This window comes from Pan troglodytes, chromosome 10 (genome assembly GCF_028858775.2).
Source record: "Pan troglodytes isolate AG18354 chromosome 10, NHGRI_mPanTro3-v2.0_pri, whole genome shotgun sequence".
NCBI classification, from domain to species: Eukaryota; Metazoa; Chordata; class Mammalia; order Primates; family Hominidae; genus Pan; species Pan troglodytes.
Genome location: NC_072408.2, coordinates 17536286 through 17560391, shown reverse-complemented (window position 1 = coordinate 17560391; position 24106 = coordinate 17536286). Strand labels below are relative to the sequence as shown.

General features: G+C 33.4%; 2 protein-coding genes across 53 annotated transcripts in view; both read left to right on the top strand.

Moving 5' to 3' along the window:
- KLRC1 (killer cell lectin like receptor C1) overlaps window positions 1-8416 on the top strand; it is a 107572-nt gene extending 99156 nt beyond the window's left edge. For 32 of the 51 annotated variants that reach the window (XM_009424764.5, XM_063784708.1, XM_063784680.1 and 29 more), the window contains 6 exons: window positions 3249-3466; window positions 3857-3952; window positions 4468-4521; window positions 5047-5198; window positions 6803-6903; window positions 7783-8416. In XM_009424764.5, coding sequence (XP_009423039.4) covers window positions 3249-3466; window positions 3857-3952; window positions 4468-4521; window positions 5047-5198; window positions 6803-6903; window positions 7783-7894 — 733 coding nt within the window. In that variant the 3' untranslated portion in view covers window positions 7895-8416. 51 annotated transcript variants of the gene reach the window in all.
- A 9893-nt stretch (window positions 8417-18309) lies between these two features.
- Window positions 18310-23873, top strand: LOC107973221 (NKG2-C type II integral membrane protein). 2 transcript variants are annotated; one of them, XM_024347561.3, is made up of 7 exons: window positions 18310-18683; window positions 19073-19171; window positions 19444-19488; window positions 19953-19997; window positions 20544-20695; window positions 22275-22375; window positions 23252-23873. In XM_024347561.3, exons 1-7 carry the CDS (start codon window positions 18392-18394, stop codon window positions 23367-23369), a joined length of 852 nt encoding a protein of 283 aa, XP_024203329.3. In that variant the 5' UTR covers window positions 18310-18391; the 3' UTR covers window positions 23370-23873.
- Window positions 23874-24106: the final 233 nt, after the last annotated feature.

Here is a 24106-nt window from a genome sequence, read left to right as displayed (position 1 = left end):
CCCTGGGCAAATGGTTTTGGCAGCATGACCAAGGCCTAATGGGGCTGAAGGCAAGCCCACAGGAGGATGGGTCCCTTTTCAGGTCTGGAGATGGAATCACTGTTGGTAAGTCTGCCACTTGGATGCAAATCTATTCCCTAAAACAACCTTCCTAGGTCTTGGGTTCCACTGGCATTTTACAAACTCCTACTTGAATTCCAAACTCCCTCAAAGGAACTTTTGTCTGTGGATGGCTGAAAAATTATTGTTGCTGTGGGGGCATATGTGTGGGGGACCACCTATTCTGCCAATTTACTGACTTTCCTCCTAGTAAGATTTTAAAATTACTTTTTCCCCATACATAGTTTGACTTCAGTTTTTGTCATTTACAACTAAATATTTCTATCAAAGTTGAGATAATTTGTTATGGCGGAGAATGAATAAATGAAGAATGTAATGAATAGCTATTTAATATTTCAATTTCTGGTGTGCTAATATATTTCAAAATTGATTAATATTTTACCTTTCCAAGATACATTTATTTTTATCAAGGGTAATCTGAAGATTAAATAATCTATTTTAAAAAATTAAATGCAAAAATTTAAGAACTAAGAGAAGTTAATAATATAACTTTGCCAATGATGCTTTTTGTGCCAGCTACAATCAATTGAGTAATTACTGCAGTAATTTTTCAGAATAATTAAGGAAAAAATCAGTAGATATCAGTTGATAATATTACTATGTTTCAGAATGTTTTCTATTATAATGGAAGTGATATAATAAAATAATATAAAGAAAAGAAGTATGCAATGTTAAGATTTAGCAACCTAGTCTAAAAGGCACTCTTAACAAGGTGAGGGTTGGCAATGTTCGTGATCAGGACAGAAAAAAAAAAATTCTCATAGGCACTTGAAAAATGAACCAACTAAATGACACACTTTCAAAGTCAACGTTGTACTTTTAATAGACCAAGTATCCTATATTTTGGAGGTGTGTGATGAGATAAAACTGATTTCACAATAGCCCATGTGTAGAATTTCCTGTTCAAACCTTAGTAACACGTTGATGAGAAATCTACTTTTTCCACTCTTGACTCACTCTGAGCCTTCACAGGGCAGTCTGCGAAGATTGCAGGCATTGTTTGTTCTTGTCTTGGATTTATGCCTTCAAATTTCACCTTTTATTACACAGCTATAGCAGGCCTTTTTATGAGACTAACCTGGCCTCTCCACTAAAGGATGTGTGACTTTCTGGGGACAGAAGGTATGTGTTGCTACTCTCCAACTCTCTACTAGCCTACCTCATTTAGTGGGTGATTACAAGTGCTCAATATGATACAAAGGAGGTATAATTAATATACAATAAAATCAAAGTAGAATATTGCTGTCTTCATTTGAATAACTCAGGGTAAAAACCTAAAATATGAAATATGTTGAAGGATGTCTTAAAGTTTTCAAATTATTGTTTGTGGAAATCTAGTGGGTTTGTTGATCAATATAATTTAAGGGAAAGCTATTAACATCAAAATAATGAACAATTAATTTTGTATTTTGTAATCAGTACATCATGTATCTTTGAATAATTTATATTTAGCTTAGCCATTAAAGATTATTAAAATAATCAATTGATGAAAGCCAAATACAATTCCTCAGACATGTAGATTAAAGAAAAGCAGTTTTTATTTTTAATAAAAATCAGAATGAGGTAGATTACATAAAATGCTAAAGGTATTACAAAGCAATAAAAATACTTTTTAAAAATTGATCAAAATATTGCAAAAAAAGGTGTAGCGCATGGACATAGGAGACTTATCTGAAGATTTATTTTCCATGCTTTAACTGACACGAATCAGAAACAGTAACATAACAATTGTGACTAAAATAATAATTAAAATAGCTAATGCTTATTGAGAACTTTAAGTGCCAGGTTGAGTGGTAAATGTTTTACATGCAACGTTTTATATGTTCTTATTCCTGTTTTAGATTAACAAACTGGGTTATTAAAAATAGAATAACTTTTTAAAGGTCGTACATTATAAGTGTCAAAGCTAGAATTAATTCTAATCTCACTGACTCCAGAGCCCATTGACTAAATGATTTAATTACATTATCTGAAAATTTACAAGTACTTATACAACTAAAGTGGCCTTTACTCACTTTGACAACCATAAAATCATTCTATAATTTTAAATGAAATGTGCTTTAACATGAATTACTTATACTTTTATTTATCATTTTTTGGTTCATAATTTAGCCAGGAAATAAATTACCAATTACTAATTAAATTACCAATACTTCTGTAAGTATTAACAATTTATGTAATGTTCCTAATACTATTTAGGTTATGCATAAGTTAACTGTGTCACATAGCATTTTCTGACGTATACAAATATTTAAATTTTTATAATTCTTAATAATTCAAATAATTTTTAATAATTTCTTAGAACATTTCAGCCATTAAGAAAAGACCATTTAATTACCCCTATTGATTTTCATTAATGTGTATAAATTACTAAATAAAAGTAATGTAGTACAAGAAATTTACATATATATATATGTCAACTTTACTGTTACTCATGTGCAGACCACATAGTCTTAACCATTACTGGATTTCAAAATTAACATAAAAATGAGTGCAGAAGTTTTTCTAATACAACATTTTCATTTTTAACACAGGTAAAGCACCAGACTTTAAGAAATATATTTTTATTCCTGAACTTCTTTATTCCTTAGTAATTTATTGCTTCTCATTGCCCCAGCAATAATATTTTGTCAAATGCAGAAAATTTATCTTTTTGTTTTGAGTCGGAGTCTCACTCTGTTGCCCAGGCTGGAGTGCAGTGGCACGATCTCCGCTCACTGCAACCTCTGCCGCCCATGTTCAAGAGATTCTCCTGCCTCAGCCTCCCGAGTAGCTAGGACTACAGGCGCCTGACATCGTGCCCGGCTAATTTTTGTATTTTTAGTAGAGACGGAGTTTCACCGTGTTAGCCAGGATGGTCTCGATCTCCTGACCTCGTGATCGGCACGCCTCGGCCTCCCAAAGTGCTGGGATTACAGGCGTGAGCCACCGCGCCCGGCCTAAAAATCTTTTTTTAAAACAAATATTCATAAGAAACTTGTTTAGGCTTGAAGAAAATCAGAGAAAGAACTTTAGATTCTTTAATGCGAAATGAGCTCCAATACTCGTTCTCCTCCTCACCCTTTTAATTGCACTAGGGAATCGTGTATATAAACCATTTATTAACTTCTTAACTACTGTTATTATAGAGTACAATCCCTGACATCACACACTGCAGAGATGGATAACCAAGGAGTAATCTACTCAGACCTGAATCTGCCCCCAAACCCAAAAAGGCAGCAACGAAAACCTAAAGGCAATAAAAGCTCCATTTTAGCAACTGAACAGGAAATAACCTATGCGGAATTAAACCTTCAAAAAGCTTCTCAGGATTTTCAAGAGAATGACAAAACCTATCACTGCAAAGGTGAAGCATTTAAAAGATCCTCAATGTAACAGTCTAGGATGTGCAGCTTGGGGTACAGGAATGTGAGGAAAGAGAAGGGAGTGCTCATGTATCTTCTATTTGCAAAGATCAGAATTCCAAGTTGAGATATGCTATTTCAATGTAAAGTATGAAGACTGATTGAACTCATTGTTGAAGTTTGTAGTCTTTGTCAAATAATTCATGGAGCATTATTTTTCCTGAAAATGCAATGGTATATTATTCTGAGAAAAAGATTACAATGGGAGATGAGGGTTTGGGGTCCAAGTTTCTCTGTATGATTCCTGTGCATTCAGGTTCTCTTGTCTGTGAATCTTCTAAACGACTGTATCCACCTCTCCTTTCGCACTGTTCCCATTTCTCTCCCTGCAGATTTACCATCAGCTCCAGAGAAGCTCATTGTTGGGATCCTGGGAATTATCTGTCTTATCTTAATGGCCTCTGTGGTAACGATAGTTGTTATTCCCTGTAAGTCTATTTTCGAAGATTACAAGGGGAATTTTCACGTTAATGATTGAATGTGCCTCTAAACATTTCATATTTTCAGGGAATAGAGTTCTCATTGTAATGTATATATTTGGACTAAATGTGGAATGATTATTCTGAATTTGTCAAAGAATAAATGAAAGAATAATTGTTGAAAGTATTCGCTTCTGATGCAATCGTATGTATATATTTGGATTTCATAACTCAAAAATATGTTCTAGGAGTCTGAAAAACCTTACTGAGAAATAGAAATTAATTTTTGAAAGTAGTTAAATCAAGAATTATAAGAACTATATGAGATGGTGAAATTTGGTTCTTTAGATCTATGAAATACTTTTCCAAAAAACCACCATTACTTTATCAAATTTTTCTTAAAATCAATTTTATTCCATATTATTCTAACTCTAAATAATACAAAAAATTCAAACAAAAACTTAAAATTATTATGATTGATTTAGATGCTAATTTTTTTACAAAGATTACTTTAATTTTTCTAGCTACATTAATACAGAGGCACAACAATTCTTCCCTGAATACAAGAACTCAGAAAGGTATATAATAATTTTTAAAGTTTTAATATTGTACAGTTTATTTTTTCTTGATCTTAGGCTGTACAAAAATAAAATTTGGGGTGAAAAATTATAAAATTTGGCAATAAGTGTTCATAAATAAAATTACAGTAAGGCATTCACTTGTCATCAACTATAAGTAAAATCACTATGCTTTCTTTTTATCTGTTGTGTTCAAATTCTTACTGCTATAATATGATAAGATACAAGTTATTTATTGTTCCTTAAAAATCAGATTAGTTCATTGATTTTTCAAGACATGTATAGAGTGGATTTTTGTTTGCTGGTTTGCTTTATATGGGAACACAATTAGGAGATGAAAGGCTGACCCTTTATTGCACATGTGTGTATAAGTGACTGGGTATTTTGACACTATATATTTACCAGCCCATGAAGATGCATAGATATGTTGCATACATATAGGTTTATATGTTTGCAAATATGTGAACTAATTTTCATTTTTAAAAATTCATATTGGTCTAGATAGTAATTCATATCTTTATTTAGCACGTCATTGTGGCCATTGTGCTGAGGAGTGGATTACATATTCCAACAGTTGTTATTACATTGGTAAGGAAAGAAGAACTTGGGAAGAGAGTTTGCTGGCCTGTACTTCAAAGAACTCCGGTCTGCTTTCTATAGATAATGAAGAAGAAATGGTAAGATGTAAATGTTTTAAACACTTTATGAAAAGCTTCTTTCGGTCGATAATATATTTGTAGAAATCATCCATATGTGTGGGTATATATATTTAGCTTATATGTTTTCAAGTTTATGTAGTATTTAATTGATTGACTTAATAATGTTTTAAAATTCATATATTGCTAATGTACTTTTGATTATTTTCAGTTTTTGCTTTTCATGGAAAACCATGCTTCTAGAAATGCTTTCAATCCACAATACATTTTTCTATCTAATTTTATCGGGCATGATGTGATCTGGTCATGCAGATTGATCACAAAGTGAATGAACTCCTGTGATACAAGTCAGATCATGAAATAAAAGTTTCCAGCTCTAGCAGTTCCACCCCTGTGTATGCCCTCATCACTTATCCTGACTCCTCTCCAAAACACTGTCTTGACTTTTAATGTTATAAATAACGTTTACCTGCTTTTGAATTTATATAAAGGGAATCATACACTGTGAATTTCATGTCTGTGTTTTTCACTCCTATCTGATATTTGTGCAATTCCTCCATATTATTGCGGTTATCTGTCGTTTGTTACTGTTCACTGCTGTACTATGTACAAAGAACACTAAGAATCCATTCAATCCTGTGTCTCTGGATGGGGAAGTGAGTCTCATGCTCTCAGGGACAAAGAGGACCCTGGGTGGTGCACTGGTAGTCATTGGGTTCCTTTGCTGATCCTCCTCACCCACATCCACTCTGGTGTCTCTTGGTATGAGAAGGAAGTACTTCCTCTGGCTGTATTGGTAGCAAGTCTCCTGGTAGATCATCCTTGCCAGTGGTACCAGCCTTGCCTGTTGTTGCAGAGGGGACTCCCCTTCAATACAGAACAGGAGTGAGCTTTGCTGGGCCTCCTCCTATTGCCAGGTTGGGTGTAGGGAAACAGCAGGCCTAGGTCACCTTCTTCTGTCGTGTGGAGGACTTAACATGCTCGCTCGGACACTTGGTTGATCCCTGATGCTAGGGTCCCAGACAATTTCATCTTTCTCTTTCCACCTTTCAGAGTTCTCCATTGCTTTTGTCTTTCATTAATCCCAGAGTTTATAGTTGTTTTTAGTAGGGAGTAGCAGAGAGAGACGAGTCTACACCACCTGGTCAGGATCACTGTTATTCCACCAAAACCAAATCAGATAAAAAAGTGAGGGCTTATCTAGTTAAAGAATGGTGTGGTACCCAGAAAACCCAATATGTAGCTTCCATGTCATTTATTTCTGAATGACAACCTCTCATTTCTTTTCTAAATCTCCAACTCTGAGAAATATAGCACAAAAATAGTTTGATTTAGTCACAGTATCTGGAGGAATGAATGCACAGTATCAGGAAACTTATTTAAATCCTTACTGTGTTTATTCAGTCAATTGGGGTAACTATTATAATGCAAGAATTAAAACTTCTTTATTAACATGAGAAGAATAAAAGTACTAAGTATAAACATTGATGGGTTCATTTATATCAAAATTATAAACATTTATGAAAGTTTTTGGCACTGCAAATAGTGGCTTTCAATTTTAATATATTATTTTTATAATGTTTTCATAATTATTATTTAAGTGAAAATTCTTTCTTTTCTTTTAGAAATTTCTGTCCATCATTTCACCATCCTCATGGATTGGTGTGTTTCGTAACAGCAGTCATCATCCATGGGTGACAATAAATGGTTTGGCTTTCAAACATGAGTAAGTTGTTTTGTATGGCGCTATATAACAATATATATATAAAGGATAAATTCAGAAGAATAATATGAATAAATCTATGTGGAATCATAGAGATGAAGAAAGATGTGGAAAGTTAGTGAAATGCTGACATAAATATTTTACAATAGACCATAGTAGTCCATATATTTCAACCGCTCATTGGTCAGCTAGTAACCTTCTTGGTTATCAGATGGACCAGGGGTGTCCAATCTTTGGCTTCTGTGGGCCACATTGGAAGAAGAAGAGTCTTGGGCCACACAGAAAATACACTAACACTAACGATAGCTGACGAGCAAAAAAAAGAAAAAAAAATCACAGAATGTTTTAAGAAAGTTTACGTATTTGTGTTGGGCCGCATTTGAAGCTATCCTGGGTCACATGCGGCCCGTGGGCAGCGAGTTGGACAAGCTCGAGCTGGACTATCAGGGAATTGCAGTGCTTGTTTTTATTAAAAAGCCACGCTTACTTTTTTTCTTAAGAATATCCTCAAAGCACAAGAGTAGTGATGTTGGCATATTGCTATAATTTTGTTATTAGTAGTTATTGTTGTCAATCTCTTATTGTGCCTAATTTATAAATTAAAATTTATCACAGTTATGAATGTGTAGAGAAAACGTAATCTCTCTATGGGTTCTGCACTATCTGCCGTTTCAGGCATCCACTGGAATCTTGAAACATATCCCTCGTGGATGAAGGGGGACTACTCTGTTGAGTGTTCAGAATAATGACTCTTACTAATATTATGAAAAATTTAATTCCCCTTTTCCATGAAATTCTTTTCTTACAGTACATGGAAAATGCTTTCGTCTCATGAATCATTTGCTTAAAATGTAACAGAATATGGATTTTTCTCCATTACAGGATAAAAGACTCAGATAATGCTGAACTTAACTGTGCAGTGCTACAAGTAAATGGACTTAAATCAGCCCAGTGTGGATCTTCAATAATATATCATTGTAAGCATAAGCTTTAGAGGTAAAGCGTTTGCATTTGCAGTGCATCAGATAAATTTTGTATTTCTTAAAATAGAAATATATTATGATTGCATAAATCTTAAAATGAATTATGTTATTTGCTCTAATAAGAAAATTCTAAATCAATTATTGAAATAGAATACACACAATTACTAAAGTACAGACATCCTAGCATTTGTGTCGGTCTCATTTTGCTCAACATGGTATTTGTGGTTTTCAGCCTTTCTAAAAGTTGCATGTTATGTGAGTCAGCTTATAGGAAGTACCAAGAACAGTCAAACCCATGGAGACAGAAAGTAGAATAGTGGTTGCCAATGTCTGAGGGAGGTTGAAATAGGAGATGACCACTAACTGATAGAACGTTACTTTGTGTCGTGATGAAAACTTTCTAAATTTCAGTAGTGGTGATGGTTGTAACTCTGCGAATATACTAAATATCATTGATTTTTAATCATTTTAAGTGCATGAAATGTATGCTTTGTACACGACACTTCAATAAAGCTATCCAGAAAAAAAAAAAAGCCTCTCCTGGGATTATTTGTGACTGCATTTATTCTCTAAAGTAATTTTTAAAGATTAGCTTCTTTATAATATTGACTTTTCTAATCAATATAAAGTGTTTCCTTCAATGTACTGTGTTATCTTTAATTTCTCTCTATTATATTTTGTATTTTGGGGGATTGAAGTCATACAGAAATGTAGGCATTTTACATTTATGCTTTTGTAAATGGCATCCTGATTCTAAAATTCCCTTTAGTAATTTTTGTTGTTATAAATAGAAATACAACTGATGTCTGCATTTTGATTTTATATCTACTTATTCCACTGATTTTATATATTTAAATCTATTATGTCAACTATTGATTTATTTCTGGGTGTTCTATATAAAGAGCAATTTTATCTGCAAATGATCACACTTTTATTTTTTTAATCTGTATGCTATAACGTAGTTTTATTTTCATTTATTTTCACTGGCTAGGGCTTTATACCCATAGTTGAATAGAAGGTACAATCAAAGTTCTGTGTGTATCATATGTATCGTTTTCTGATTTTGGCAAAAAATACTTAAACATGTTATTCATATTTACAAAGCTTGGTGTTGTTTTCATCCTATCTTTCTCATATTGAAGCAGTTTTATAATATTCCTATTTTCTAATAGACTTTATCAATTGTAACATTTTTATTAATTTGTAGCAGTTGGAATGATATATGTTGTGTTTATATAACATTTTATAAACTACTTTTATTTTTTCAAATGTTAAACCAGCCTTTGTTTCTGAAATAAATCCATGGTGATCATTGTATATTTCCCTCATAAAATATCAGTGCTGGCCGGGTGTGGTGGCTGACGTCTGTAATCCCAGCACTTTGGGAGACTGAGGCCGGTGGATCAGGAGGTCAAGAGATTGAGACCATCCTAGCCAACGTGCTGAAACCCCATCTGTACTAAAAATACAAAAACTAGCTGGGTGTGGTGGTGCGCACCTATAGTCCCAGCTACTCGAGAGCCTGAGGCAGGAGAATCACTTCAAACCAGGGGTCAGAGGTTGCAGTGAGCCGAGAGTGCACCACTGCACTCCAACCTGGCGACAGAGGGAGACTCTGTCTCAAAAAAAAAAAAGAAAAAAGAAAAAAAAATTAGTGCATATATATTTTATGTAGGGTAAGATTTGTTTCTTCATCCACGTTCACAAGGATATTTGACCATGTTTTTATTCATAGCTATATACTTGAAAGGTTTTGATATCAAGGCTATCTTGGGAAGAATTTCTCTTTTTCTATAACCTAGAAGCATTTATTGAGCGTACTGCTTTATTTTTAAATGTTATAATTCACTAGTAATGCCATCTGAGTTTGTAGACTATTTTTCTAGGAAAGTTTATGTCTAAACTGAATTTCTTTAAAACGTGTAGGATATACTCGGATTTCTATTTGATGCACTGCATTTGGTAATGAGTATGTATGAATTTTCTATTTCATATAGACATTAAAATGTAATGAAAATACAGTTTTATTGCCACTAAATAACTGTAAAGACCATAATGGTATTGCCATGTTTAATCTAGAAATAGGCCAGTTGTGGTGGCTCAAGCCTATAATCCCAGCACTTTGGGAGGCTTCACTGTGCCTGGCCCTTATCAATTTTTTAAAATGTTAAATTTATTATTTTTGTGGATACGTTAGTAGGTGTATACTTTTAGTAGTCTTTCATCAAATTTTAAAAGCATTTTCAATGAAAATACCTTTGGCCTTGTTGTTCTCTCTATTGTAATATTCTTTATCGTGATTTTTTACTGTTTATTCATTATTTTCTTATACACCACTTGTATTTAATTTTAGCTTTTCTATTTTTAATTTATTTTAGTGCATTCAATGGTAATTTAATTTTTAGGTCATCTTTTGTAATATACGTACATTGAGGGCAATCGATTTTTACAAGAGAGATTTTCATTCTATTTTCCTTATAATTCATATAAAAATTGTGACCATTCATTTTGATAATTTATTTCACCCATGTTATTTAGATATGTATTACTGAATTTAAAACCATTGAGGTTGTCAGATTTTTTTATTGACTTCTATTGTAGGTAAACTGTAGTTAGAACATTTTCTATGAAGCTGAAAATATTCTTCATCTTTGTATGCAAAGATGTGGCTAGTGTGCTGAGAAACTGGTTTTATATGTTATTTATTTGGTATTAATTAATGTTGAATTAGAATAGCTATTTTTTAACTATCCACTGGCCAAGCTTGGCTAGTGGTACTACATTGAAATCATAGTCCTATATTTTTTTACTAATATGCTTAGAATTATGAGATTACAGTGTATTTGGGAAAAATATGTGAAATTAAATATGTGAGTATTCTACATGTGTGTGAGTGTGTGCATATGAGTGATAACTACGTGTCTAGTTCAGATCTTTCTGTCAGCTCTGTGGCTTGTTTATGTGTTAAGCACTGAGAGAAAAGGGTTTAAAATCCCATTTATGATTGTTACTTATTCACTTTAATCCATTCTATGTTGAACTTGTCACATTAGGTACATGCAATGATAAAAATGTATATTACTAGTGGTTTGGAAAATTAATCTTACATTATGAAGCATGCTTCCTCAATTCCAGTAAAGGGCTTGCCTTATATTAAGACGGCACTATTACAACTGTAATAGTGTTCTACCAGTTTGTGAGGCATGGTATATGTTGTTAAATATTTTATCCTCATCTTTCCTTGTTTAAATATTTTAATTTTAATTTCAGTGCGTACATAGTAGGTGTATATGTTCATGGGGTCCGTGAGCTGTTTTGAGGGAGACATGCAGTGCATAATAATGACATCATGTAAAAATGGTGTTTCCATCTCCCTAAGGATTTATTCTTTTGTTACAAACAATCCAGTTATACTCTTTAGTTATTTTAAAAAGTACAATTAAATTATTATTGACTGTAGTGACCCTGTTGTGCTATCAAACACTAGGTCTTATTCATCCTTTCTATTTTTTGTATCCACTAAGTAACCACTTTCACCTCCCTACTACTAACCTTCCACTATCCTTCTCAATCTCTGGTAACCATCCTTCTACTGTCTCTCTCCATGAGTTCAATTGTTGTGATTTTTAAATCCCACAGCTAAGTGAGGGCTTGTGATGATTGTCTTCCTGTGACTGGCTTATTTTATTTAACATAATGACCCCTGGTTCCATTCATGTTGTAGCAAATGACAGGGTCTCATTCTTTTTATGGCTGAATATTACTCCATTGTTTATATACACACATGTTATTTGTCCATTCATCTGTTGATGGACACTTAGGTAGCTTCCAGATCATAGCTATTGTGAAGAGTGCTGCAACAAACATGGGAGTACAGCTATCTCTTAGATAAACTGATATTCTTGCTTTTGGGTATATACCTGGGAGTGGGATTGCTGGATCATATGGTAGCTCTACATTTATATTCATTTTTCTTTATGCTTACATGCAAGGAATGTCTCATAAAGACAACAAACAGTTATTACTGAATATATACATTCTTTGCTTTTAAATTCAAATTACTCTATACTTAATTATCAATTTCTAAAATATAATCCTTATGTATTTTATTTGTATGGAAATATATAAGCACTGGTATTAATTATAACTTAATTTTTATTACATTCTGATTGAACACTACCAAGTGTTTAAACTCTGTTGTTCCCTTATGTTTTCATAATAAATATTTTCATTGTTTACTTTCCACATACAAACTTGTTAATTTAATATAATTTACAACACACCTGCTGGCACTTTGATCTTGGACCTCCCTGTTGTCTGAACTGTGAGTAATATATCTGTATGGTTAATAGATTGCTTAGTTTGTGATATTTTATTATAGCAGTACAAACAAAGTAAGATTACTCTCTATTTTATTTACCAGTTAGCCTGTATCTGCTCCCCAAATTCTAATACAAATATTTATTTCAATGTTGGAAACTTTGTCATTAATACACTATCTATTCAATATCCAATTAGGTATATCCACATAATTCCTTTACTTTAAGTCTTCTTTTTGAATATCCAAGTTTTCATTGGGAAGGCGTGCTTAATCTATTGAAGATATTTGAATTTTATTTTCTTTAGAGTTATTAATAACTAATTCACTCCAATTTCTTAAACTCCTTGAAAATTACTTCATTTCATGTTACATTAAAAGTATATTTTCACTTCTTATTGACTTCCAACTTAGCCATAACCCATAGGAAACCAGATATTGCCATTATTTGCAATAGTCACAGTAATTCATATGTAGGTTCGGTGTTAGGGTTCTCCAGATGGACAGAACTAATAGGATACGTGTATATATGAAAGGGAGTTTATTAGGGAGAATTGGCTCACACGATCACAAGGCAAAGTCCCACAATAGGCCATCTGCAAGCTGGGGAAGAAAGAAGCCAGTAGTGGCTCAGTAAAAGCCTCAGAAGCAGAGAAGCCAAAAGTGCAGCCTTCAGTCTGTGGCCGAAGGCCCAGGAGCCCCTGTAAAACCACTGGTGTAAGTACAAGAGTCCAAAGGCTGAAGAACCTGGAGTCTGATGTCCAAGGGCAGGAGGAACGAAGGAAGCATCCAGCACGGGAGAAAAATGAAAGCCGAACACTCGGCAAGCCAGCTTACCCCGCCTTCTTCTAGCTGCTTTGTTCTACTCGCTCTGGCAGCCATTGGATGGTGCCCACCCACACCGAGGATGGGTCTTCTTCGCCCAGTCCACTGAGTCAAATGTCAATCTCCTCTGGCAACACTGTCACAGACACAGCCAGAAGCAACACTTTACCAGCTATCTAGGCATCCTTCAATCCAATCCGGCTGACACCTAATATTAATCATCGTAAGTTCTGTGTGTGTGTGTGTGTGTGTATTTATGTCACATAAACATATATATATATACACACACACATCATATAGAGTAAATTCTAATTACTCCAGTTATCTTGTGTAATTTTTGTTTTGTTTTTATATATTGTGCCTTTGTATTAGCATAAACTTCATTCACGTTAAACGCTCAAACAGTAGAAATCTGTATTATTTCGATTAACAAAGGACATGATATACAGTCACGTGCCACAAAATGGTGTTTTGGTCAATGACTGACTGCACATAGATAGTGGTCCCACTAGATTATAACGGAGCTGAAAAATTCCTATGAATTAGTGACGTCATAGCAATAGTTGCAGTACAGTGTATTATTCACATGTCTGTGGTGATGCTGGTGTAAATTACCTTGCTGCCAGTGGAATAAAAGTATAGCACAATTACATACACTACATAATATTTGATAATGATAATAAATGACAATGTTACCTGTTTATGTATTTACTGTAGTATACTTTTAATTATTATTTTAGAGTGTACTCCTTCTACTTTCACAAAAACAGTTACCTGAAAAACAACCTTGGGCAGTTCCTTCAGGAGGAATTCCAGAAGAAGGCACTGTTACCATAGGAGAGGACCGCTGCACATGTGTTATTGCCTGAACCTTCCAGTGGGACAAGATGTGGAGGGGATGACAGTGAGACTGATCTTGCTGACACTGCGTAGGCTTAGGCTAATGTATGTTTTCGTGTCTTCGTTTTTAAAAAAAGTTTAAAAAGAAAAAAATTAAAATGAAAAATAGAAAAAAGCTCGTAGAAAAAGAATATAAAGAAAATAGTTGTTAAGACTGTGCAATTTGTGTTTTTAAATAAAGTGTATTTAAAAAGAGGCAGAAAGTTTTTAAGAAATGAAAAATTTAGAAACCAACAAAGTTGCAGTAAACTAAAGTTAATTTATTATTAGCTCAAGAAAAAAAGTGCTGCATAAATATAGTGTACCCTAGTGTACAGTCTATAAATCCTACAGTAGTGTGCCATAATATCCTAGGCCTTGACTTTCACTTGCTACTTACTCACTGACTCACCCAGGGAAAATTCCATTTCTGCAGTCTTCATTCGTAGTAAGTGCCCTATAAAAGGATGCCATTTTAACCTTTTTTAAGCATATTTTCCTGTTTTTTTGTTTATATATAATTAGACAAACAAAAATTACCATTCTGGTCACTTCTTACATTATTCACAACAGTAACATGTTGTACAGGTTTGTATCCTTGGAGCAATAGCCTATCCCATATAACATAGGAGTGTAGTAGCTGTACCATCTAGGTTTGTGTAAATAAACTCTATGATGTTGACACAGGGATGAAATTGCCTAAAGACATATTCCTCAGAGGTATCCCTGTCATTATGCAAACAATAATGGTGTAACACTATTTAATGGAAAACACCAAGTGGATGTTTGTAGCAATAGTAGACATCAGTGCTTCAGACTTAAATAGAAAACATCAGTGAATGATACATTATGTGGCATCCTTAGTGAATGATTTTATTGTTTTAATTCCATAATGTGACTAATAGAAAAATTAACCTAGTTTATGAAAATGTAATAAAATGTAAATATAAATAAATTTACTTGTAACAGAAATAGATACAATGTGAACACAAGCATATATGCATATGGCATTATTAATTAATTTTGTCAAAATATATTATAATATATTTTACAGAAAAACATATATACCTAGCCACCATTAGCCATTGTGATGGAAGGGCAAATAATAATTCTCATTGCAAAGAAATAAATATGGGTTTAAATTCCAACTTTTTAGATTTTAGAGAATAGCCAGGCACGGTGGCTCATGCCTGTAATCCCAGCACATTGGAAGGCGGAGGCAGCCGGATAACGATGTCAGGAGATCAAGACCATCCTGGCTAACACGGTGAAACCTCGTCTCTACTAAAAATACATAAAAAATTAGCTGGGCGTGGTGGCACACGCCTGTAATCGCAGCTACTCAGGAGGCTGAGGCAGGAGAATCGCTTGAGCCCAGGAGGCAGAGGTTGCAGTGAGCCGAGATGGCACTACTGCACTCCAGCCTGGGCAATAGAATTATGCATAAACATTCCCCCTTTTCTTGATAGAAAATAAATGATGAAAAGATTTTTATTTAATACAACTAGATAATTTATAGTTTTTTCCCTGATGTTCGTATACCATTTATTTTTTAAAAATTTTTGTTTATTTGTTTTTGAGACAAGGTCTAGCTCTGTTGCCCAGGCTACAGTGCAGTGACACTAACAGTTCACTGCAGCCTTGACGCCCAGGGCTCAAGCGATCCTCTCACCTCAGCCCCCAGAGCAGATGGGACTACAAGCAAACACCAGCATCCTCGGCTAATTTATATATATATATATATATATATATATATATATATATATATATATATATATTTTTTTTTTTTTTTTTTTTTTTAAGAGATGGGGTTTCATCCTGTGTATCATGCTAACCTCAAACTCCTGAGCTCAAGTGATCCTGGAGTGCTGGGATTACTGACATGAGCTGCCACGCCTGGACATTCATGTATCATTTTACTTGTGTTTTAAAAAATCTCCATTTTCTGGCCTCCCCATTTTTAAGTAGGTGATGTTTTAAAAATTGCTTTAACCTCCCTTCATAGTTTAACTTAGGCTTTAATCATTTACAACAAATATTTCTATTAAAATGCAGACAATAAGTCATGATCAGAGAAGGAATCAGTGAACAATATAGTAGGTAGTTTTTTTATTATTTCAGTCTCTGGCATAGAGATATAGCTCAGTATTGTTTAATATTTTATTCTTTCAAGAGACATTTATTTTAATCAGAGGAATCTGGTTAACTTATATAAAGAAGAAAAATGAATGAGGGAATTTTAAGAACTAAGGCAAAGAAAGCAAGAAGATAAGTTTGAGAATGCATGTCAGTTACAATTAAGTTGAAAATGCAGCATTTTCTCAAAATAGTGACAAGTACATTAAATTCCTATTGATAAAATCATTATTTAAATTTTGTTATTATGATAGCAGTGATATTATAGGGGTATATGATAAAAAAGTATATAATGTCAAGTTTCAGCCACCTTGTCTAAATGTAGAAAACAACCACCTAAGATCCTTTTGAAAAGTTACAAAACTTTGGTGTTTGTGACTGAGATGGAAACAATCACCAGCATGGATCAAATCTCTGCTCTCCCCTCATCTTGTCGACCATAAAAATAATTTCTAAAAGGCACTTGAAAATGGACAAACTAAATGACACACTAGCCACCCAAAGTCTCCTATATTCTAAAGTGTGTGATGAGACAAACTGATTCAAAATAGCCCTAGGGTGAGGATTTCCTGTTCAAATCTGCAGCGACACATTGGTGAGGAATCTACTTTTTCCACTCTTGCCTCACTCTGACCCTTCAAAGGGCAGTCTGTGAAGATCACAGATAACGTTTGTGTCTTTCAGAGGTAACCTGACCTCTCCACTGAAGGGCGTGTGGCTTTCTGATGACAGTAGGTAAGTGTTGCTCCTCTCCCTGTTTCTCTACTAGCTCATCTCATTTAGTAGAAGATTGTAAATACTGGCTGTGATGCGCCTGAGGTAAAGTTGATGTAGACGAAAATCAAGGTAGAACTTTATTCACGTGAATAATTCAAGGTGAAAAACGAGCCAAAATATAAACTATGTTTAAGGATTTCTTAGAGTATTCACATCATTGCCGGTGGAGAATCACTCAAGTAGATGCATACATAATAATAGGTTTGCCAATCCATGTAATTTAGAGTGAAACCCATAACCATCATGACAATGAACAATTAATTTTGGATTTTGTAATCATTACTGGTTTAATTGTATATTACATTTAGACCAAACTTTAAAAATAAATTTTTAATATGGATACATCAAATTGTGAATGTCAAACATTAATTCTCAATCACACACCTAGATTTCATGAAAGCAGTTTTAATTTTTAATAAAAATAAGGATGAAATCATTTCCATAAAATGCAAATCTGACCTTAATTATAAACAATTGGAAGACTTAAAACAATTGAACCAAACATTGCAGAAAAGATGTACCACACTGACATGAGACGCCTAATTAATCAGTTATTTTAACACACTCTAATGCAAATCAGAAATAATAAAATGGCAATTGTGTTAAAAATAGTTGAAATATCTATTATGTATTCAGTGGTAACATGTGCCAGGTTGTGTGTTTAGTTTTCTACATACATTATACTTTGTAAATTATTTTTCCCAATGTAGATTAGTAAACTAGGTTAGTAGACACTAAGTAATTTAGTACAGGTCACATATTACAACTTGCAAAGCTAGAATTAATTGTAGTCTCACTGACTACAGAGCTCATTGACTAGATTATTAAATTACATTATCTGAACTATTACAATTACTTATGCAACCAAAGCGACCCTCACTGACTTATACAATCATAGGAGCTTTCTGAAAGTTTGATTGGCCACTATTCTTCCATAGATGGCCCACACGTTTATTTATCATTTTAAGTTTTCCTATTTTAGTCATTAAATCAATTACCAATTTCTTGTGTAAAAGCAGCAATTTAAAAATATGTTTTCAATAATATTTATGCATATAGTAATGTAATGTTTTACAAGATATATTTTTAAAATTTTAATGATTTTTCTGATTTCCTAATTTAGAAAAAAAATCATTTGACAATACCTCAGGTCCTTTTAATAAATGAATGTAAGTCACTAACAATGTATTTCAGTATAAGCAGTTACTCTATATGCTGACAGAACTATTTTATCTTATGGCACACAATCCTTAACCATCAATGACTCTTAAAACTATGATAAAATTTGTGTATTTCTAAATACAGTATTTTGATTGTTGACATATGCAGTCTATTGGTGTTAAACATTTTTGAAGAATCTAACCTTAATTTAATACCAGTTTTTCATGAACTTCCTAGTTCTCACAAGCTTAATGTTTTTATTGTTCCCACTAGTAATATTATGTCAAATACACAATACATCTAAAAAATTGCCAATTATATCATGTAATTTTTGTTTAAAGCTTTAGGAAATTAGTAGCAGAATTTTACATTGGTTAACAGCAAAGTAAACATTATTACTCAGCCCCAACACATGCACATTGCCTATACCAGGGATCCTGTCAAAATATACACCATTTATAGCTTCTTAAGTGCAGTTATCATAGAGCACAGTCCCTCACATCACACAGCTGCAGAGATGAATAAACAAAGAGGAACCTTCTCAGAAGTGAGTCTGGCCCAGGACCCAAAGAGGCAACAAAGGAAACCTAAAGGCAATAAAAGCTCCATTTCAGGAACCGAACAGGAAATATTCCAAGTAGAATTAAACCTTCAAAATCCTTCCCTGAATCATCAAGGGATTGATAAAATATATAACTGCCAAGGTAAAACATTAAATATATCTTCAATATTATTGTTCTAGGATGTGCAGTTGAATGCAAAAGGGTGAGGAAAGATTAGGGAATATTTTGCACTTGTGAGAATCGGAGTTCATAATTGCGATCTAAAATTCTAATATGAAATCAGAAGACTAATTTTATTCGGACATTGTTCAACTGTAATCCGCGGTCCACTCATGGAACATTATATTTACTGAAAATGAAATGGTATATTCTGAGAGAAAGATTACTAGAGTAGATGTAGATTTAGAGGCCAGAGTTTATCATTATGTTTCCCTGTATGTGTGGGTTCTCTAGTATGTAATTCTCTAGTATGTAATCCTAATCAACTCTCTATCTCCCCTCTCTCAGTGCCTCTATTTCTCTCCCTGCAGGTTTACTGCCACCTCCGGAGAAGCTCACTGCTGAGGTCCTAGGAATCATTTGCGTTGTCCTGATGGCCACTGTGTTAAAAACCATAGTTCTTATTCCTTGTAAGCATATTCTTGAAAGATTAGAAGGGAACGTTTTACTTTAATGCTTGGAAGTGCCTCAAAATATTTCATACTGTTGAAGAATAGAACTCTTATTTTAATGTTTATTTCAAAGATCTATTACTTCATTTATTTTTATAGAAAAAGTTAATTTTATTAAAGATTGTCCCCATTTTAAATAACACACAAAGTTTCAAAGTAAGAAACTAAACTCATTATGGTTTATCTAAATATTACTTTTTATAAAAATCATTTTAATTTTTCTATTACAGTCCTGGAGCAGAACAATTCTTCCCCAAATACAAGAACCCAGAAAAGTACATTTTTATTTTCAAAGTTCTGATATTAGTACAATTTGGAACCAAAATAATATGGTTATTCTGAATTTTTCACAACATAAATAACAAAATCATTGTAGAGAGCGTGTGTTTATTTTTTGTGTGTAATCTATATATATGTATATACATACACACACAAAGATATTTTCTGATTTCATAATTCAGAGGCATGCTATAGAAGAAAAGTATTTAGAAAAACAAATTAATTTTTGAAAGTGGTTACATCAAATACTACAAGAGATGGTGAAGTTTTGTGCTAAAGTCTTTAAAAATGTTTATTTCAAAGGTCTATTACTTTATGTATTTTTATAGAAAAAGTTAATTTTATTAAAGATTCTCCCCATTTTAAATAACACACAAAGTTTCAAAGTAAGAAACTAAACTCGTTATGGTTTATCTAGATATCAGTTTTTATAAAAATCATTTTAATTTTTCTATTACAGTCCTGGAGCAGAACAATTCTTCCCCGAATACAGGAACCCAGAAAGGTACATTTTTATTTTCAATGTTCTGATGTTAGTACAATTTATATTTTGTGTCTGTTTTAAGGCATGTAAAAGAATAATGGCATTTTTGCAGAAAATAAGCCATAAAATTCAGCCATTAATATTTATAAACAAAGATTATGAGGCAGCATTTCCTTTTCTCCAATAAGTAGAAATACTCACTTAAAATCATTCTACTCTCTTTCTCCCAATTAACAGAGGTTTCCTACTGCTGTGAGATGATACCAAATAAATAATTTTACTATTCTAAAAAAGCAGTTGTGTATCAGTGATGTTCAAGACACGTGTAGAGTGTATTTTTGTTTGTTGGTTTGCTTTATATGGGAACACAATTAGGGAGGAGAGGCTAACCCTTTTCTGTGCATGTGTGTATGACTGACTCAGTTATTAAAAATATACATTTATAAGCCTGTAAGGATGCGTAAATATGTTAAGCACATATATGGTTATACTGTTGCAAATATGTAAACTAATTTTCATTTTTAAAAATTCATATTGGTCTAGATAGTAATTCATATCTTTATTTAGCACGTCATTGTGGCCATTGTCCTGAGGAGTGGATTACATATTCCAACAGTTGTTACTACATTGGTAAGGAAAGAAGAACTTGGGAAGAGAGTTTGCTGGCCTGTACTTCGAAGAACTCCGGTCTGCTTTCTATAGATAATGAAGAAGAAATGGTAAGATGTAAATGTTTCAAACATTTTATGAAAAGCTTCTTTCAGTGAATAATACATTTGTAGAAAACATCCATATGTGTGTACATATATTTATCTCATATATTTTCAAGTGTATGTAATATTCAATTGATTGACTTAATAATGTTTTTCAAGTTATATACTGCTAATGTACATTTATTTTCAGTTTTTGTTTTTCAAGGAAAACCATGCTTCTATAAGTGCTTTGAATCCACAGTAAATTTTGCTATCTAATTTTATCGGGCATGATATCATCTGGTCATGCAGATTGATCACAAAGTGAATGAATGCATGTGATACAAGTCAGATCATGAAATAAAAGTTTCCAGCTCTAGCAGTTCCACCCCTGTGTATGCCCTCATCACTTATCCTGACTCCTCTCCAAAACGCTGTCTTGACTTTTAATATTATAAATAATGATTGCCCGTTCTTGAATTTATTTATATAAAGGGAATCAAACAGTGTGAATTTCATGTCTTTTTCAATCCTATCTGATATTTGTGCAATTCCTCCATATTATTGCAGTTATCAGTAGTATGTTACTGTTCACTGCTGTACTATGTACAAAGAACACTAAGAATCCATTGAGTCCTTGTCTCTGGATGGGGAAGTGGGTCTCATGCCCTCAGGGACAAAGAGGACCCTAGGTGGTTTACGGTGCATTGTTAGTCATGGGGTCCCTTTGCTGATCCTCCTCATCCACAGCCATCCTGGTGTCTCTTGGTATGAGAAGAAAGCACTTTCTCTAGCTCCATATTGGTAGCAGGTCTCCTGGTAGATCATCCTTGCCAGTGGCACCAGCCTTGCCTGGTATTGTGGAGGGGACTCTCCTTCAATACCCTCCTCCTATTGCCAGGTTGGGTGTAGGGAAACAGCAGGCCTAGGTCACCTTCTTCTGTTGTGTGGAGGACTTAACATGCTCGCTTGGACACTTGGTTGATCCCTGATGCTAGGGTCCCAGACAATTTCATCTCTTTCCACCTTTCAGAGTTCTCCATTGCTTTTGTCTTTCATTAATCCCAGAATTTATAGTTGTTTTTAGTAGGGAGTAGCAGAGAGAGACGAGTCTACACCACCTGGCCAGGACCCCTGTTATTCCGCAAAAACCGAATCAGATAAAAATTGAGGGCTTATCTAGTTAAAGAATGGTGTGGTGCCAAGGAAACCCAATCTGTAGCTTCTATGTCATTTATTTCTGAATGACAACCTCTCAATTCCCTTCTAAATCTCCAACTCTGAGAAATATAGTACAAATATAGATTGATTTAGTCACAGTATCTGGAGGAATGAATGCACAGTATCAGGAAACTTATTAAAACCCTTCCTGTGTTTATTCTGTTAATCGGAGTAACTATTACATTGCAAAAATTAAGTGTCTTTATTAACACGAGAACAAAAATGAAAGTACTAAGTGTAAATGTTGAAGAGTTCATTTAAATCAAAATTATAAACATTTATGAAAGTTTTTGATACTACAAATAGTGGTTTTCAAATTTAATATATTGTTTTTATAATGTTTTCATAATTATTATTTAAGAGAACATTCTTTCTTTTCTTTTAGAAATTTCTGGCCACCATTTCACCATCCTCATGGATTGGTGTGTTTCGTAACAGCAGTCATCATCCATGGGTGACAATAAATGGTTTGGCTTTCAAACATGAGTAAGTTCTTTTGTATGGTGCTATATAAAAAATATATATAAAGGATAAATTCAGAAGAATAATATGAATAAATTTATGTGGAATCATTGACATGAAGAAAGATGTGGAAAGTTAGTGAAATGTTCATATAAATATTTTACAGTGGACCATAGTAGTCCATATATTTCAACCGCGCATTGGTCTGCTAGTAACCTTCTTGATTATCAGATGGACCAGGGGTGTCCCATCTTTGGCTTCTGTGGGCCACATTGGAAGAAGAATAGTCTTGTCCACACATAGAATACACTAACACTAACGATAGCTGACGAGCTAAAAAAAAAAAAAAAAATCACAGAATGTTTTAAGAAAGTTTACGTATTTGTGTTGGGTCACATTCAAAGCTGTCCTGGGTCACATGTGGCCCATGGGCAGCGAGTTGGACAAGCTCGAGCTGGACTATCAGGGAATTGCAGTGCTTGTTTTTATTAAAAAGCCACGCTTACTTTTTTACTTAAGAATATCCTCAAAGCACAAGAGTAGTGATGTTGGCATAGTGCTATAATTTTTTTATTAGTAGTTATTGTTGTCAATCTCTTATTGTGCCTAATTTAGAAATTAAACTTTATCATAGTTATGAATGTGTAGAGAAAACATAATCTCTCTGTAGGTTCTGTACTATCTGCCGTTTCAGGCATCCACTGGGGTCTTGAAACATATCCCTCGTGGATAAAGGGGGGCTACTGTATTGAGTGTTCAGAATAATGACTCTTACTAATATTATGAAAAATTTAATTCCCCTTTTCCATGAAATTTTTTTCTACAGTACATAGAAAATGTTTTTGTCTCATGAATCATTTGCTTAAAATGTAACAGCATATGGATTTTTCTCCATTACAGGATAATAGACTCAGATCATGCTGAACTTAACTGTGCAGTGCTACAAGTAAAAGGACTTAAATCAGCCCAGTGTGGATCTTCAATAATATATCATTGTAAGCATAAGCTTTACAGGTAAAGCATTTGCATTTGCAGTGCATCAGATAAATTTTATATTTCTTAAAATAGGAATATATTATCATTGCATAAATCTTAAAATGAATTATGTTATTTGCTCTAATAAGAAAATTCTAAATCAATTATTGAAATAGGATACACACAATTACTAAAGTACAGACATCCTAGCATTTGTGTCGGTCTCATTTTGCTCAACATGATATTTGTGGTTTTCAGCCTTTCTAAAAGTTGCATGTTATGTGAGTCAGCTTATAGGAAGTATCAAGAACAGTTAAACCCATAGAGACAGAAAGTAGAATAGTGGTTGCCAATGCCTAAGGGACGTTGAAGTAGGAGATGACCACTAATTGATAGAATGTTTCTTTGTGTCGTGATGAAAACTTTCTAAATTTCAGTAGTGGTGATGGTTGTAACTCTGCGAATATACTAAACATCATTGATTTTTAATCATTTTAAGTGCATGAAATGTATGCTTTGTACACGACACTTCAATAAAGCTATCCAGAAAAAAAAAAAAAGCCTCTCCTGGGATTGTTTATGACTGCATTTATTCTCTAAAGTAATTTTTAAAGATTAGCTTCTTTATAATATTGACTTTTCTAATCAATATAAAGTGTTTCCTTCAATGTACTGTGTTATCTTTAATTTCTCTCTATTGTATTTTGTATTTTGGGGGATTGAAGTCATACAGAAATGTAGGTATTTTACATTTATGCTTTTGTAAATGGCATCCTGATT